The 15,955-nt window shown below is 52.3% G+C and overlaps 2 protein-coding genes and 1 long non-coding RNA gene across 3 annotated transcripts in view; 2 read left to right on the top strand and 1 right to left on the bottom strand.

Annotated features, from left to right (window-relative positions):
- Window positions 1-350: 350 nt before the first annotated feature.
- Trabd (TraB domain containing) lies at window positions 351-11,312 on the top strand. The gene is made up of 10 exons (XM_028753691.1): window positions 351-416; window positions 5,107-5,171; window positions 5,479-5,557; window positions 6,160-6,326; window positions 6,872-7,012; window positions 8,908-9,018; window positions 9,125-9,264; window positions 9,467-9,639; window positions 9,718-9,829; window positions 9,945-11,312. The coding sequence occupies exons 2-10, from the start codon at window positions 5,142-5,144 to the stop codon at window positions 10,120-10,122; spliced, it is 1,131 nt and encodes a 376-aa protein (XP_028609524.1). The 5' UTR covers window positions 351-416; window positions 5,107-5,141; the 3' UTR covers window positions 10,123-11,312.
- LOC114609343 lies at window positions 10,824-13,494 on the bottom strand. Its single transcript, XR_003709496.1, has 2 exons — window positions 12,860-13,494; window positions 10,824-11,283 (listed from the first exon to the last, which is right to left on the bottom strand). It is a non-coding gene; the product is annotated as an uncharacterized LOC114609343 (long non-coding RNA).
- Selenoo (selenoprotein O) overlaps window positions 13,306-15,955 on the top strand; it is a 9,993-nt gene continuing 7,343 nt past the window's right edge. The window contains exons 1-2 of the mRNA XM_028753690.1: window positions 13,306-13,862; window positions 15,586-15,789. Coding sequence (XP_028609523.1) covers window positions 13,306-13,862; window positions 15,586-15,789 — 761 coding nt within the window. The remainder of the gene's footprint in view (window positions 13,863-15,585; window positions 15,790-15,955) is intronic.

The raw sequence follows: 15,955 nt of genomic DNA, 5'->3' as shown, positions 1-15,955 counted from the left end.
CCTCTCCACTTGGCATGCGACTCTCCAAGGAAACCAGAAGGGCGCCTCATACGATCCCTAGTTTCTGTCCCAGTCCAGTGCACTGACGGCTCCCTAGACGCCAGGCCATCGTGCGGACACTTAAAGAACGCAGTCCCCTCGCACAGACTCTGCTGTGGGGCCAGCACCCCGCAGCGTGCTCTGGGTTGCTCTCTAGGACCTGGGGGCGTCGGGCCGGTAGGCGGGGCCCTGCGCTTAGACCCCGGCGGGGGCGGGGCCTCGCGCGCGCAGCCCTGGGAGGTGTTTCCCGGCATGCTGCGCGGCCCGCACCCTCGGCCTGTCCGGCCCGTCCGGCCGCCCCGCCCCGCCCCGGCCCACCCCGTCAGCCCGGCGACGTGCGCATGGAGGCCGGCTGAGGAGCGCCGCCGCCTCGCTCGGTACGCCGTGGCCTGACCGGGTGGGCGGGCGGGCGAGGGCTCCTCGCGCCTCGACGGCGCGTGCGGGAGGGCACGGGCTGCAGGTGGGGAGTGCGAAGGACCAGGGCCACGTATCCCACCGGATCGGGCTGACCCAGGACGGTGTAGATTTTCTTGGGCTCGGGAGTCCCAGAGAGAACCCGGACGCTCAGAAGCGCTCCGCTGGCTTTAGGACGTCAAGAGCTTCTTTAGAAGTGGGACAGTCTCCAAGCTGTCGTGCTCCCCAAGCGGAGGGGCTGTAGGTCCGCGGGTCCTGGGAGACGCAGCTGTCCCTGGGCCTCCGTCCCTTGCCTCCCTAGGAAGACTCATCTTGCGGTGGCCGTGATACTGTGGGCAGGATGCCAGCGGGGCTCTGGCAGAGTGGACTGGTAGCCAGGAGCCTGCAGGCTCCTACAGGGCATCTCCAGGTTGACAGAAACCAGGTCCCGGGAGGGCTGGCAAGGCTTCTTCATCTCCGGGTTTGTTTCCTCTTCCGGCCGACAGCTCTGCCACACTTAGGTAAAATATGTCCTGCTGGAGCAGGTTTTCCCGGGTCCTGCAGTGTCCAGGCTTCCAGAAACGGAGAAGAGGAGGCCAGGACTTTTGCACACCCTGTCATTTCTTTCTGTCTTGGTTTTCCGAGTAGGCAACGAAGGCTTGTCTAGTTTTTCCAGTTGGTCGCGGTCAGCTTTTGACCAGTGGTAGGAAGCAAGCTGCTATCTGAGAAACAGTTTTGTTTGTTTTTTTTTTTTTTTTTAGAGATTGAAAAGCATGATGGGTGTGTCAGATCAGGGTGGTAACAGGATTTTGTAGATTGAGAAACTTAAACGTCTGTTCCTCTTAGAGGTTGGGAGTCCTAGATCGAATGCTAGTCTTTTGGGTTGTTGGTGAAGGCTCTGCCTATCTTGTCGCCCTTTCTCATTGTGTCCCCATAGCTGCTTAGTGTCTCTTACAAGGACACCAATCCCATCATGGGCCCTGCCTTATGGCCTCACCTGAGTTCAGTCGTCTCTTAAAACCCCTGCATGTTGATGTTATTATTTTGAGCCTTATGTTTTCAGTATCTGAATTTGGGTAAGACACATTTAGTATGAATAGGACCCAGAAGAGAGACGGTTGTGGGGCTGGGCAGGTGGGGCGCTTGACAAACATGGCTCTGGATCCAATGCTGAACCTCTCTGGTTACTTTGACCTAGTATGCCACCTCCTGTGGGCCCTGACATGAATGGGCCTTTTCTGCTCTTTGAGCCAACATTTTCTCTCTTAAAACCACAGACTGCTGGGAATTTTCGGAGGTCTAAGGCTAGTTCCCCTAGAAATTTAGCAGATGCTAAAAGTAATGTTGTTTAACATGTGGAAGCATCGTGCCTGGTTGGTAGCAGGCCTGGAAAAGTATCCCTACAGTCCTGCTCATTAGAGAATGCTGGTTGAGGCCTTTTTGACAGAAATCCCAGCTCTGTCTTAATGCTATGAAAGTGTACAGTGTGGTCTTGGCCAGGAACGGGTCTGGAAACTGTCTGCTAACGACTGGGGATTTACGAAGAGATTTGTTCCCTGGGGAGGTTGTACAGTAGGAAGACACTTCCTATGGCTTGGATATGTCTGAGAATGATACATGGCAAATGTTGTGGAGGTGCAGTGACTGGATGCTTGGGTGAGTATGGAAGTGGAGGACTCTCTCAGTTGCTCAGCCAGCAATAACGATCAGGGTGAGAAGGTATTGGTAACCTAATAAAATTACATCTGACAGGCAGGAAACCAAAGGATCAGACAATTTGTAGATTCGATAGTGCCAGGTACCCAGAATGACAGACTTCTGGCTTGAAAGGTGGAGAGAGGCTGTCAGTTAGCCTTCTTGCATGACCTCCCCTCCCAGCTGGCCCTGTTCTAGATGAGAGGCTGTATCCCAGAGCTGGGTGCTGTGTCTGACAGTGTGTCTGATGATCCAAGGGCTCAGGACTTGTCTCTTGACCAGCCTGTGGACTCCTACCTACTGCACAACCAGAAGTGAGACCAGTCCTGCTGTGGACCAGCCAGGGAGTCTCCAAGGCTAGGTGTAGCCAGTGTTCTAGCTTTAGTGGCCTACATACCCCTCAAAGGCACAGAGGCACCCTGGACAAGCTTTAGAAGGTAGATCTACCAAGCCAACTGCAAACCTGCTGCAGCCCCACCTCTTAAAGGGCAGGGCAGGCAGAGTCGACGTGGTTCTTTCTCATTTGCTGGCTATGCTGCAGCCGCTGGTTGGCCCGCCTACTTATACAGGATGTTTTAAGTTTTCATCTCATGCTTTGGCAGCCTGGTGCTGCCGTGAGTAATACTGGTTTGCTTCCATGTGTTTAGCCAGACCAAGGGTGATCCTCTCGTTTTTCACTGTTAGTCACTGTTTGAGTTACCCTCCCTGCCACTGAATGGGGTTCCATGGAGTGGAAGGGATAGTCCCTACGCTGTCTTGGAAGGCAGGTTCTTCAGAGCCCTCCCCACACACTTCCTTGTTCCTGTTTCTTTGAAGCACTTAATTCTGTAAATGAAAGGTGAAGGGTGAAGCTCCATGCACAGATGCCAGGGTGTTTACTGTCGACTTGGCTGTGCGCAGGCTCTGAGCCAGCCATGGGAGTTCCAGATGTGCTGACCTTTATATAAAATGTCTAGGCTATGTTTTAGGACAGGTTCCAGACTAGGGAGTCCCCACCCCACCCAGGGCAGAGCAGTATGGTGAGCTCTGCTTGCCTCTGTAACAGCCAGCCGTAGGCCAGGAACATAAGGTTTCAGAGGCTATCTCAGGGTCTCTGCTGCCCTCTACCTTAGAACCCTTACTGGCCCTGCCACAGTTTCTCTTGTAGAAGACTCATAGTGCTTAGGGTTTGCCCCCATTTTCATATTGGACACAGCATTAGAGGTTTAATTATACCCAGAGAGACCCCTACATCACATTCATACATTAGGACCAGAAAAGACAGGAGCCTGGAAATTGTAAGAAGTGTGCAGACAGAAGTGGTAGGTTAAGTGAACCCAGAACATCCTCAGGGCGTGTGGGGTACCACTGTCATCTTACTACACCCCAATCCTGACGCAGCTCTTTCCAGAACACATGTCCTGCAGTACACATCAAAACAGAAGCATCCTTAACATCATAAAACCTAGAGGGTTTATACCTCCTGCCTTTTTGTTTGTTTTTTGTTTTTTGAGACAGGGTTTCTCTGTGTAGCCCTGGCTGTCCTGGAACTCACTCTGTAGACCAGGCTGGCCTCAAACTCAGAGATCCACCTGCCTCTGCCTCCTGAGTACGAGGATCAAAGGCATGCGCCACCATTGCCCACATGTACAGCCTTTAGAAGAACTGATGTTTGATCTCTGCTGGTGTACAACCACCAGCAACTCTGGCTTCAGGGTAGCTCTCCCCTGTGGGCACAGACTACATGCAGACACATAAATATACATGTTTGGTAATATAATTTTTAAAAAAATTACTATGCCCAGGGGTCAGATTTTTCCAGCAAACTTGTCATTTTTAAAGAGATTTCTTCAGCTAGGACCATTGTATCTGCTGAGTGTTCCTGTCCTGACTGCTCAGCTCCTATGGGCTGTGTGATAATTACACATTTGGGGCACATGTGTGCTCACGCGTACACACACACACCCCTTTGTTATAGCAACATATAAAAAACAAATATAACATTGTTTATAAGTAACTTGTACATTATGATTGATGATTTTATTTTGCTTGAGGAAATAGCTTCTATAATTCATGAAACCCACTAGCGTGGAACTGAAATGCCTGGACACGTTTTAGCTAAGACCATATAGTTTGGGGAAGCTGGAGAGATGACGGTACTGCCCTTGCAGAGGACCTAAGTTCAGTCTCTAACACTTAAATCTGATGCCTCGAGACTACCTGTGACTCCAGCTCCAGGGTAATCTGTCCCTTGTGCATGTGTATATGGCTGCCGGGTAGGCAGTGTCTCATCATTGGTAGATACATGAAGTCTGTACCTTGCTGTACGTAGTCTGAAGCTACCTTTACCCTCTTAGGTCAGTGTAGTACTCTTCCCTCTGCACCATTTGGTACTCTTGGCCCCAAACCCTGGGGCTCCCAGTGACACAGTAAAGATCCACAATGCCATGGACTGGTTACCAGGGTACCACCCCTTGTCAAGTTTCTACTAGTTTCTTCCATGTTAGGCTTCTTTTTCTTTTAAACTAGAAAAACTACCTCTGCTCCTCACGATGCTAACTTTTGTCTTGCTTAGCCTCCTTCCATCTGGCTGGTAGCCAAATGGTTGTGGCCATCGTTATAAAAAGAATGGAGAACTTCCTTGAAGTGGCTTCTTACCATGGGGATAGCAGCCATAGCACCATGTTAGTACAACTCCTCAGAGAGATGCACGTTAGCTTCACTATGTTTGCACCTGTTGTGGGCCGAAGCCCCTGTGTGCCAGAGACTTCTTCTACACATAGACATCTGTATGTTGCTCAAGGATACTGCTGGGCTCTTACTAGTCAGGCAGATCCCTTAAAAGGACCCTGAACCTCAAATAGCACATACATACCAGGAGGCAGCCAATGATACTGGGACAGGAACGCTGATGTCCTGTCCTGAGGGTCATTCAAGACTCACAGTAATCCCTGATCCTGGTCCTGTGACCCCAGGTAAGGACTGTGTCTGTCTTCTCAGGCATCCTTCACCAATCAGGAAGCCGCTATCCAGCCATGGAGGGAGAGGAGAAACCAGCTCAAGAGGTAAGGGAAACCAGGGCTGATAGAACATCTTCCTAAATGACCTTTGTCCCAACCCAGTAACATCTGCTACTTCACACAGGAGGATGAGGGTCCCAGTGTGGGTCCCTTGGGTCCCTTTAACTGCTTCTCTGCATATACTTAATAACTAGGATTTTTTTATAGTCCAGCAAGAAGTACCTCCATGGGAAAGTCCTGAGGCAAATGGCCCTCTTGAGCTTGTTAAGGAGGTACAACAGGTGTGGAGTGTGCCTGACCTGTGGGGTGAGGCCCAAGTGTTTGGACACTTACCTGAACTCTCCCTCTGCAGGCTGACATGGAGCCCGTGGTAACGTCAGGGGCCTCAGAAGCAGTGCCCAAGGTGCTTTCTGGAGACCCTCAGAACATCTGTATGTTTCCCTTCAGGACTTGGTATAGCCACAGTGCTGAGCCCCAGGGAGGGGGTGGGACCAGCAATGGCCTGCCCAACTGTGGGGAAGGAATAAAGGCAGCAGGAACCCCTCAGTACAACTTACATCTGCACAGAGCCTCTGTGTGAGCCCAAGTCTGGCCATATACCTGACTGAGACACTTCCAGGGGCACTAGTCCCCCCCCAGTCCCTACCCTCAGCACTTTGCTATGACAGTTTGGGTCTAGTTGAGGGTGCTGAGAAAGCTCCTGCTCAGATAGTACTCCGTTCACAGATGTGATCAGGTGGCTTGTCCTGTCATCTGTGTAACCTGGTTGTGTGGAATGCACTGCCCGCCAAAGATTGAGTCCACTGAGACACATTTCTCACCTCACTGGAAAGGGCCTATCGCTGATGTATAGGCACAATGCCCTGGCATCAGCCCTCTTCACTCCGAGTCATCAGGCCCCTTTAGACTCTGGCATCAGCCCCCTCAGACTCTGGCATCAGCCCCCTCACACTCTGGCGTCAGTCCCCCTCCGACTGTGGTGTCAGCCCCCTCACACTCTGGCGTCAGTGGCTTGGCTTTGGCTGTGTTGCAGCTGACGTGGATGCCTTCAACTTGCTCCTGGAAATGAAACTGAAAAGACGGCGTGAACGTCCCAACCTTCCACGTACTGTGACCCAGCTAGTGGCGGAGGATGGGAGCAGAGTGTATGTGGTGGGCACTGCTCACTTCAGTGATGATAGCAAGAGGGATGTGGTGAAGGTAAACACTGTGCCCCCTCCCCTTTTTATTTGAAGATGTATTTATTATATACACAGTGTTCTGCCTGCATGTATGTCTGCAGGCCAGAAGAGGTCACCAGATCTCATTACAGATGGTTTAGAGCTACCATGTGGTTGCTGGGAATTGAACTCAGGACCTCTGGAAGAGCAGCCAGTGCTCCTTACTGCTGAGCCACCTCTCCAGCCCAAGCACTGTGCCCTTTTACTGCTATGCTTCTGCCAGTCTGACCTCCAGGGACACGGGCCAGGGCAGCCCTGTTCAGCAGGGATTTCTAACTCTGGAGTCCCCTGGGGATGATAAGTGGTGCTTCCTGCTCCACACCTCGGAGCCTCCTGCTTTTTCTTCATTTTAGCAAGTAAAGCATCACACAGCTTTCTTTAGTTGCTTTTCTCTAGAATTTGTTGCTGAAGCTACACAGGCTGTTAGCACTGGCTGCCCCCTGATGTGGGCTCCCTGCCCAGTGTGGAGCAGCTGTATGGAGAGCAGTAGGAGGGGTCAGTTGGAGTGTGGTGCTTGCTTTACAGACTATCCGGGAGGTGCAGCCTGACGTGGTCGTCGTGGAACTCTGTCAGTACCGTGTGTCCATGCTGAAGATGGATGAGCGAACGCTGCTGAGAGAGGCCAAGGAGGTCAGCCTGGAGAAGCTGCAGCAGGCTGTCAGGCAGGTACGCAGATGACGGGCAGTGGGCTGTGAGGACCTGAGCTGATGACAGGCTCCTCACTGGGGCAGTCTTCTGGTCAGTGCCGTAGCACCCTGGTTGCTAGCCTACTCCCTCACCTGAGAGAGGATAGAGGCTGAAAGAGGAGGTGGAGGTCCTGCTACCAGACAGGACCAGGGCAGAGCTGAAACCTCTGTTCTGCTAAGCTGAAGTGGTGGGTGTGAGCATTGTCTGGGCCACCACATTGCTGTATCAGTCCTGTCTTCCACATTGCTACAGCCCTCCTGGGCTAGGCGAACTTGCGTGTCGTAACACATCACTGAGGTCTAGTGTTCAGAGGCCGGCAGGCGTGTCTTGCCTCAGCTGCGCTCACTTCCTCTTTTGAAGGAAACAAGTGCTAAAGTCTCATGTGAGTGTCCCCAGACATGCTAGGCACTTGCACCCTGGAATCTCCCAGATGAGGGATGCCACAATAAACCATTTACTGGATACCCAGTAAAAGGAAGTCACCATTCCATCAGGGACCCCCATGTACACCCTCCTTGAAACAGAGGGTCCATCCATACTCTACTGGAAAAAGAGCCAACTGGCCAAGCCATGTGCTCACTGCTGAGCCCATCTGTGAGGCAAGATAAGGGTCAGCAAAGGGAAGAGGCTGGCACCTGCTGCCCCTCATCCCCTCAAGGAGTCTCCAGTGGCACTGTGTCTTCCCAGCAACAGTGTGTGATAACATCCACTGGTGTCCGGTTCTCATTGTGGGTTGGACATGTGGACACAGCTGACCTCATCGGCTCTAGTTCCTACAGGAGTCAGTTGGGACTGCCTGACTCACGACCCCATGAGCTGAGCCTGGTAGCACACACCTTTTATCTCAGTACTTGGGAAGCAGTGACAGCTGGATCTCTGAGTTCAAGGGTAATCTGGTCTTCTAAGCACGTGCCAGACTAACCAGTGCTACATTTTATTTTTTTTAAATACTTTTTCTTTTCCTTTTTTTTTTTTTAAGATTTATTTATTTATTATGTATACAGTGTTCTGCCTGCTTGTACACCTGCAGGCTAGAAGAGGGCACCAGATTTCATTATAGATGGTTGTGAGCCACCATGTGGTTGCTGGGAATTGAACTCATGACCTCTGGAAGAGCAGTCTGTGCTCTTAACCTCTGAGCCAACTCTCTAGCCCCAGTGCTACATTTTAAAAAACAGACAATATTAAAAAAGAAACAAGCCCTCTGCCCCACATACATCTCATGGTTAGCCTAGACTTTGCAATCTGTCCCTCCAAGTCAGGTAAGGAAGGACATTTCTATTGAGTAAATTGTCACCTGATCTCAAAGGGCACTTGAATGATTCAAGAGCCAGACCTTCCTGGGAAGGTACAGAGTAGACCGTCTACCCAGCAGCTTATGGGGTGATTCTTCCTAAGCAGTATCAGCCATGCCAGGTGAGTTTTCAGCACACTGACCCACACCTCAGGGTCCGTCCAGCCTGGCTATACCAGAGGCAACCAGTGCTGTGGCCACTGTAGATGTTAGGCATCCATGTTGCTCTCTACAGATGGATGTGGTGAGTACGAAAGCTCGCTGTTAGGTGCTGGACTCCAGTCTGTCTGTTCAGCATCAGCATCAGCCTCAGCTGCCCAGGCAGGTGGCCCCCTTTCAACTTCTTTGACATCCTATAAGGAAAACTGGTTTTCTGAGGAAACACATTTGAATGATTCTTGAGGCCAGATGGCCTGCTGTTGCGACCCTCTTCATGTACCAGTATGCCCTGCCCCTTGCCACTGAAGGGGCCTGAGAGCAGCCGTGGCTGAGGCCTGGCTCAAGGGTACCCTGCTGTCCGCACACTGCTTTGTCTTGCTCGCTCTGTGCAATGTAGCTGACATGGTTCCTCTTCCTGCAGAATGGGCTCATGTCTGGACTCATGCAGATGTTGCTGCTGAAGGTGTCTGCTCACATCACTGAGCAGCTGGGCATGGCCCCTGGTGGCGAGTTCAGGGAGGCCTTCAAGGAGGTGGGTGCGAGGCATGGCTGAGGGGATTTGTGGACACATTGGTAGGGGCTGGTAGCATCTACCCATGGCATCACAAGTTCTAATGCCCAGCCTCTTCCTTTCTTAGGCCAGCAAGGTACCATTCTGCAAATTCCACCTGGGTGACCGACCAATCCCAGTCACCTTTAAGAGGGCCATTGCTGCACTCTCCTTCTGGCAGAAAGTCAAGCTGGCCTGGGGCCTGTGCTTCCTGTCTGACCCAATCAGGTAGGACAGCCTCCCCAGCCTGTCCATGTCACACTCCGCACCTACACCTGCTGGATTTTCTGACCCAGGCTCCTCACATGCTTCTCGTTATCCTCCCTCCATAAACTCTGAACACGGGGCTGTGGTCCTTTCCCATGTCTCCATCCCTACGATCTGCCCCAAGTCTCTGTTCACACCCCTCTCTTCACACCTCTGCCCTCAGCAAAGACGATGTGGAGCGCTGCAAGCAGAAGGACCTGTTGGAGCAGATGATGGCAGAGATGATTGGAGAGTTCCCTGACTTGCATCGAACCATTGTCTCCGAGCGCGACGTCTACCTGACCTATATGCTGCGGCAGGCCGCACGGCGCCTTGAGCTTCCCCGCGCCTCTGATGGTGATGGACAGGTCAGGGTGGGAACCCCAGAAATACTGGTTCCAGTGCCTGCCACTGATTTTTGCCCTCCTCTGACAGCTGAACCCAGGAAGTGTGTCCCATCTGTGGTTGTGGGTGTCGTTGGCATGGGTCATGTGCCAGGCATTGAGAAGAACTGGAGTACTGACCTCAACATCCAGGAGATCATGACGTGAGTGCCTCCCCATGTCACCCCCAGTGCCTGCACCTGCACATGGTGGTGACCCATGGGAAGACCTTGGGAGTACCCGTTCCAGCTAGGCCTGCCATACTTCTTCCTTCCACAGAGTACCCCCACCATCCATCTCAGGCAGAGTGTCCCGGGTGGCTGTGAAGGCTGCCTTCTTTGGTCTGCTGGGCTATAGCCTGTACTGGATGGGCCGTCGAACCATAAACCTGGTCCTGTCACTGCCTGCTGCGCAGTTCTGCCTCCAGAGGGTGAGCGAAGCCCGGCCAGGTCGGTAGGAGGACCGTGCAGCGAAGAGACCGCACCCGGGGCTCTACTCCTCTGCATCGTGTCTGGTGCTCCTGAGGAGCTGGAAATACCTGTCTGGGGATGTCCCTGGGTACAGATGCATCCAAGCCACCCCCTATGGGGGCCTGGGCCAGGCTCTCCCCACCCTCCCCATGCCCAGCCCACCCAAATAAAGAATATTAACTCTCTGAGCGCAGGCTTCCCAGCCCCACCCCCCACACACTGTAGGGCACCTGTGGGCATCAGGGCCATCCACAGTGTCAGGACCCAGCGGACTCGTTCCAAAAGGACCAGAAGCTGAGGGGAGGCACTGAGGCACCCCACTCTTAGCCCCAGGTGGGTCTGCAAGCTGTTGCTCTACCTACCTCACTGTGCCTTGTGCTCTGGCTGGCAGGAGCATCTGGCCCTGAGTGCATCTCACTGTGGGTTTGGGGCCGGCGAGTTTTGGGTCTGGGTGTCCATGCACCTCCTCCCTGGGAGTAGGCCCTTTGCCTGGCCTGGACATGCATGTGGCATTGCCAGCTGCATCTCTGCCTGCAGAGAGTCTGTGGTATGGTTTTTTGGGGGTTTTGTTTGTTTATTTTTTGTTTTTTTGCTTTTTTTTTTAATGTCAAAAAGTTTTTTACTCAGGTAATTTTGACGTCAAAGAGAAAACAAACTGAAGCAAATATCAGGAAATACAAGCCTTAAATCCAGTAAGGACAAAGAAGTCATCTTTTTATTTGTGTCTGTGTGCCCTGAGTGGGCAGTGTATGTCAGAGAGTCAGCTTGGGGGTTCAGGCCAGCCTCTACTAGACTCCACTACAGCTTAGAGTGGCTTGGGGCTGCCTCAGATATGAGCCTGCAAGGCTGCCCTTGGTGCTGGCAGGGCCTGGGCCTGATGACTGTGTGTTAGCTGGGGATGCCCAAACCGCACTGAGGACAGTAGGCATCTACCATGGGCCACGGAACTAGGGCCATGGTTGCTTTGTGTGCACCCAGCCATTTGTGTGTACAGGCTGTGGCTCCTGGCATACTGCACAGCCTGGCAAGACCAAGACCACATTGATTGTCCTTGTGTTGACTGCCAAATCAGGTGAAACACTGAGCTGGGCAGGGGCTACAGGGCTGGATGGGCTGTGTACTTCTGTCCTCACTCGTGGATTCATTCCCTAGAAAGAAATAAATTTTAATTTTGGAAGCTCCCGCTTTGTGAAGTGTATGGAAATGGGACACAGATGATGGGGACTGGCTTCCTCTTTTATCATCTGTCCCCAGGTCTGCAGGGTCCTGGGACTACCCCACCTCAGGCTGGACCCTGGTGCTCACTACTGCCTAGCAAGGTTATCTGTGTGCCAGCCAAGGTGAGCCATACATGTGCCCAGCACCTGTACACCCTCTGGTTCACACTTTACTACCTGGCAGTGGGAGAGGGGGAGTAATGTAGGAGTGGATCAGAACACCATTAAGGTAGGTTGTTCTTGCTTGTGTTAGGAGTATTGAGGCTGAAACAGCTGTATATCATTACCAGGCCAGAGCAAGGCAGACCCTGAAAGTAGTCAGTGAAGTCTGTGTTAGTGGCAGCATGAAGAACACAGATGCTCTGGCCAGGGCTAAGGTGCTACAGGCTGCTGTCACAGAAAAAAAACACATACCCACCATCTCACCTCCCATGCAGAAGGAGAGAGTATTTGATAGTGATCACACAGCTCCAGGGGGCACACCTAAGTTCATTGCAGGGTTTCTGTTCTGTGGTAGGGGGTGGTTGGGGTTTTCTTGTTTGTTCAGTTTTTGTTTTGTTGAGATGGTTTCTCTGTGTAGCCCTGGCTGTCCTGGAACTCTCTCTATAGACCAGGCTGGCCTTGAACTCAGATCCACCTGCCTCTGCCTCCCGAGTGCTGGGATCAAAGGCATGTGCCACCACATCTGGCTTCACTGTAGTTTTAGAAGCCCACTATAGCCCCAGGAAAAGTTCCAGAGGTGAAGGAAGAGGATGAAAAGGAAAGAGACACAACCAGGATGGAATGTTTGCATTTGTATATGCTCAGAGTCTCCTGTTGGAGACTAATAGGTCTTTCTGAGCACTGGATCCTGGCCACCTCTCCATCATCAAGATTCATATCCACCTAGATTGCAAGTGACAGACACAGAATGGAGAGATAAGGCAATACTACCACTTCAGAGGAAAGTTCCATGTGCAAGAAAAAACTGACTTGAAGCACCAATAGGGAAGCACTTGGGGGCAAAGAACCTAGCATACAGGCAGAACCAGGTTTCAGGTAGGCTCAGAACCCCAGCTGGAACCATTGTCCAATCTCTGCTTTGCCCTTGCCCTGGTACTATTGCTGACCCAAATTATTCTTGTATTAAATCTTAGGTGGCCAATTCCCATCTGGCCAACAGATGCCAGGAATATTGCCAGGACTTCTGGCCCTTCTCTGGGCAGAACAAATGAGAAAAATTGTCCTAAAGGCAGGGCACTGCATATTCCACATTATAGGAACATATATGTACTTCATTGTAAAAGAGAATCTACATACACACGTTAATAGTGTACGCCCAGTGAAACACAGAAGCCATCCAAACAGCTGACTCAAGAAGAATGGAGGACTAGGGTTTGGTGTTTGCAAACCCTGCCTACAGAGAGGAGATGATGAGAGAAAAGTATCAACACCATAAATCTGAGACAAGATTGACCAGAGGGGCAAGACTAAACTTCGAAATGACTGACTCCCTTTGTTTACTTACCTATATAATCGGCTGGATAAAGATGAGATGGAAGACACATCTGTTGGCTGTCTCAATAAAACAGTCAAAGATTCCATTTCTGTTTCTATGCATGTGATAGACAGTACCAGCCAAACCCACAGTACCCAGGGAATGACCTTGGCTTCACCACTAGTTGGGGGACCCTGGTAGTTTTTTAGGGACATCACTCAGCCTGTAGGCATACTTGGAGTAGTCCAGTCTGGCGTATGTCACCTGGGTGGGAGCTTTGGCACTCGGCTAGCCTGCTGCACAGGTGTCAGAAGTTAAAGAGCGTCTCAGGTCCACCCTCTGCAACACTCGCCCGGAAGTGGACAAACGAGAGGCAACCAATCAGAACCAAGTTGCTGGGCGTGCCTCCCACCAGCCCATAATTGGGCGTGGATAAACTTCCGGTCGGGGCGAGCGGGCTTCCGGCGACGCGGCGAATGGCCTCTTTCAGGGCCGCGTTCGGGGCCTCGCTCGCGGTTGCCCGAACCCGGCCACGGTGTGTCGGTCTCGCGCTTCTGTCGTCCGCGCCCTGGTCCGCCTGGGCTGCTGCCATGGAGCCCACGCCGCGTTGGCTGGCGGGGCTGCGCTTTGACAACCGCGCCCTGCGTGCACTGCCGGTAGAGACGCCGCCGCCCGGGCCGGAGGACTCCCTGTCCACCCCGCGGCCGGTGCCGGGAGCCTGCTTCAGCCGTGCACGGCCGGCCCCGCTGCGGCAGCCGCGCCTAGTAGCGCTGTCGGAGCCCGCACTGGCGCTGCTGGGGCTCGAGGCCAGCGAGGAGGCCGAGGTCGAGGCCGAAGCTGCGCTCTTCTTCAGCGGCAATGCGCTGCTGCCGGGCACCGAGCCCGCCGCGCACTGCTACTGTGGACACCAGTTCGGTCAGTTCGCTGGGCAGTTGGGCGACGGCGCCGCCATGTACCTGGGCGAGGTGTGCACAGCGGCCGGCGAGCGCTGGGAGCTGCAGCTCAAAGGCGCCGGCCCCACGCCCTTCTCCAGGTGCGGAACTCCCGGAGTTCCCAGGCGACACCCTTCTGTGCGCGTGGGTGAGAAGGGAAGGTCCTCAGTGGCGCTTTCGCCTGAGTAGGGGCAGCCGTATGCCCAGGAAAACTCCTTGAAGGGGTTAGGACCTAGGTGGAGCGCCTTTGCAAAGGGTTTTGTGGAGGAAGGCAAAGAAGCTTGCAAGAAAGTGCCGAGTGGCAAGACGGAGAAAACACGAAGTTAGGGGCGGGGCTTACTTTCTGGCTGACACTCATAGAGATCTCCATCTGCCAATTCTGTCAGGTGGAAGGGACACACCTCTAATGCCTGTCCGTTGTGTTTTCCAAAACACACAGCGGACTTTGGAGCCAGTTCGACGAATGATAACTGTTTGCTAAACATCTTGCCCAGAGACTAGTTTTCAGAAGCAATGTATTGGACTGGTCTCCAGACCTATTATTTGGAATCATACTTAAGCAGTATGCTTCCTTAACTTGTCCAGTCTCTAGCAGACACTCTGTGCACTATCTAGGGACTGTGGGCACAATCTGTTCTTATACCCATTCTCCTAACCCTGTTAGTTCTATCTCGCGCGCAGGCACACACACTCACACACACAGAAGTTCTTGGATCCCAGTGGGGAGTACCACATGTGTCCAAGACAGTCCTGGATCCAAAACCATACAGGCCCAAAGGAACAAATCATCTTCTTCCTCCTCATTTTTTTGTACTTTGGTGTTTTGCCTGCATGAGTTGGATCCCCTGGAACAAGAGTTACAATTGTGAGCTGCCATGTGGGTGCTGGGAATTGAACCTGGGTCCTATGGAAGAGTAGCCAGTGTTCTTAACCACTGAGCCATCTCTCTAGCCCCAAGAAACACTTTTTTAAAATTTATTTATTTATTTATTTATTTATTTATTTATTTATATTTTTTGGTTTTTCGAGACAAGGTTTCTCTGTGTAGCCCTGGCTGTCCTGGAACTCTCTCTGTAGACCAGGCTGGCCTCGAACTCAGAAATCCGCCTGCCTCTGCCTCCCAAGTGCTGGGATTAAAGGCGTGTGTCACCACTGCCCGGTGGAACTCTTTTTTTAAATATATATATATATGTGAGTACACTGTGGCTGTCTTCAGACACACCAGAAGAGGGCATCAGATCCCATTACAGACGGTTGTATGCCACCATGTGGTTGCTGGGAATTGAACTCAGGACCTCTGGAAGAGTCAGTCTGTGCTGAGCCAAAGGAACTCTTCTTAACTAAGTCCTGCTACCCAGGTACAGACGGGTCTTGGGGGCTCTGTTCCTGTTTTTCACTACATGATTTATACAGGTTAGATGCTTGTTAGATGAGAAGAAACAGGAAATTGGGCTTTTATGGTTTCCCACTACATCTGCTTCTCATCCTTCCTTCTGCCAGCCACACTAACATGCCAACCAACTCCCACCAAGCTGCCCTCATGTCTCAGAATAGTGAGTCTTCCCACCCCCAGGGCAAATTTACGGTCTCATCTGGCCCCCTGCTGCTCCCCTGGTGGGTATGTCTGCAGTAACTGCTGTAGGGATGTTTGTAACACCTGTGAGGACAAAAGCTGGAGCCTTGAAGGTGGCAGGGTGGAGTGGGGGCCTTGAGGAGGAACACGGGAGATGTCTTCACCTGGATTTAGCTACACCAAAGCTCTTGGGGAACTTGGTTCAGAGTAACCTCTGCCTGACCGGCTCCTCGGCCTGTGTTTGATTTCAGACAAGCTGATGGTCGCAAAGTCCTGCGGTCAAGCATCCGGGAGTTCCTGTGCAGTGAAGCCATGTTTCACCTGGGGATCCCCACCACGAGGGCCGGGGCCTGCGTCACGTCTGAGTCTACAGTGATACGAGACGTGTTCTATGATGGTAATCCAAAATATGAAAAGTGCACGGTTGTGTTGCGTATAGCTCCCACTTTCATAAGGTAATGCTGGGGTCCATTAGGCATGTCTACAAGCACTTATAGATCATACAAGATCCATGCTCGTGCAGCCAGAATGTTGAGCCAGCTCCTGAACAAGCAACAGCACCTGGCTGTGGTCAGGATTTAGCCCCAGATGCCTCTTAATGCAGTGACTGACTCATTAGCC

This window comes from Grammomys surdaster, unplaced genomic scaffold, assembly GCF_004785775.1.
Source record: "Grammomys surdaster isolate TR1022 unplaced genomic scaffold, NIH_TR_1.0 125953, whole genome shotgun sequence".
NCBI classification, from domain to species: domain Eukaryota; kingdom Metazoa; phylum Chordata; class Mammalia; order Rodentia; family Muridae; genus Grammomys; species Grammomys surdaster.
The sequence above is the reverse complement of the archived record's forward strand: the minus strand, read 5'-3'. Positions and strand labels throughout refer to the sequence as shown.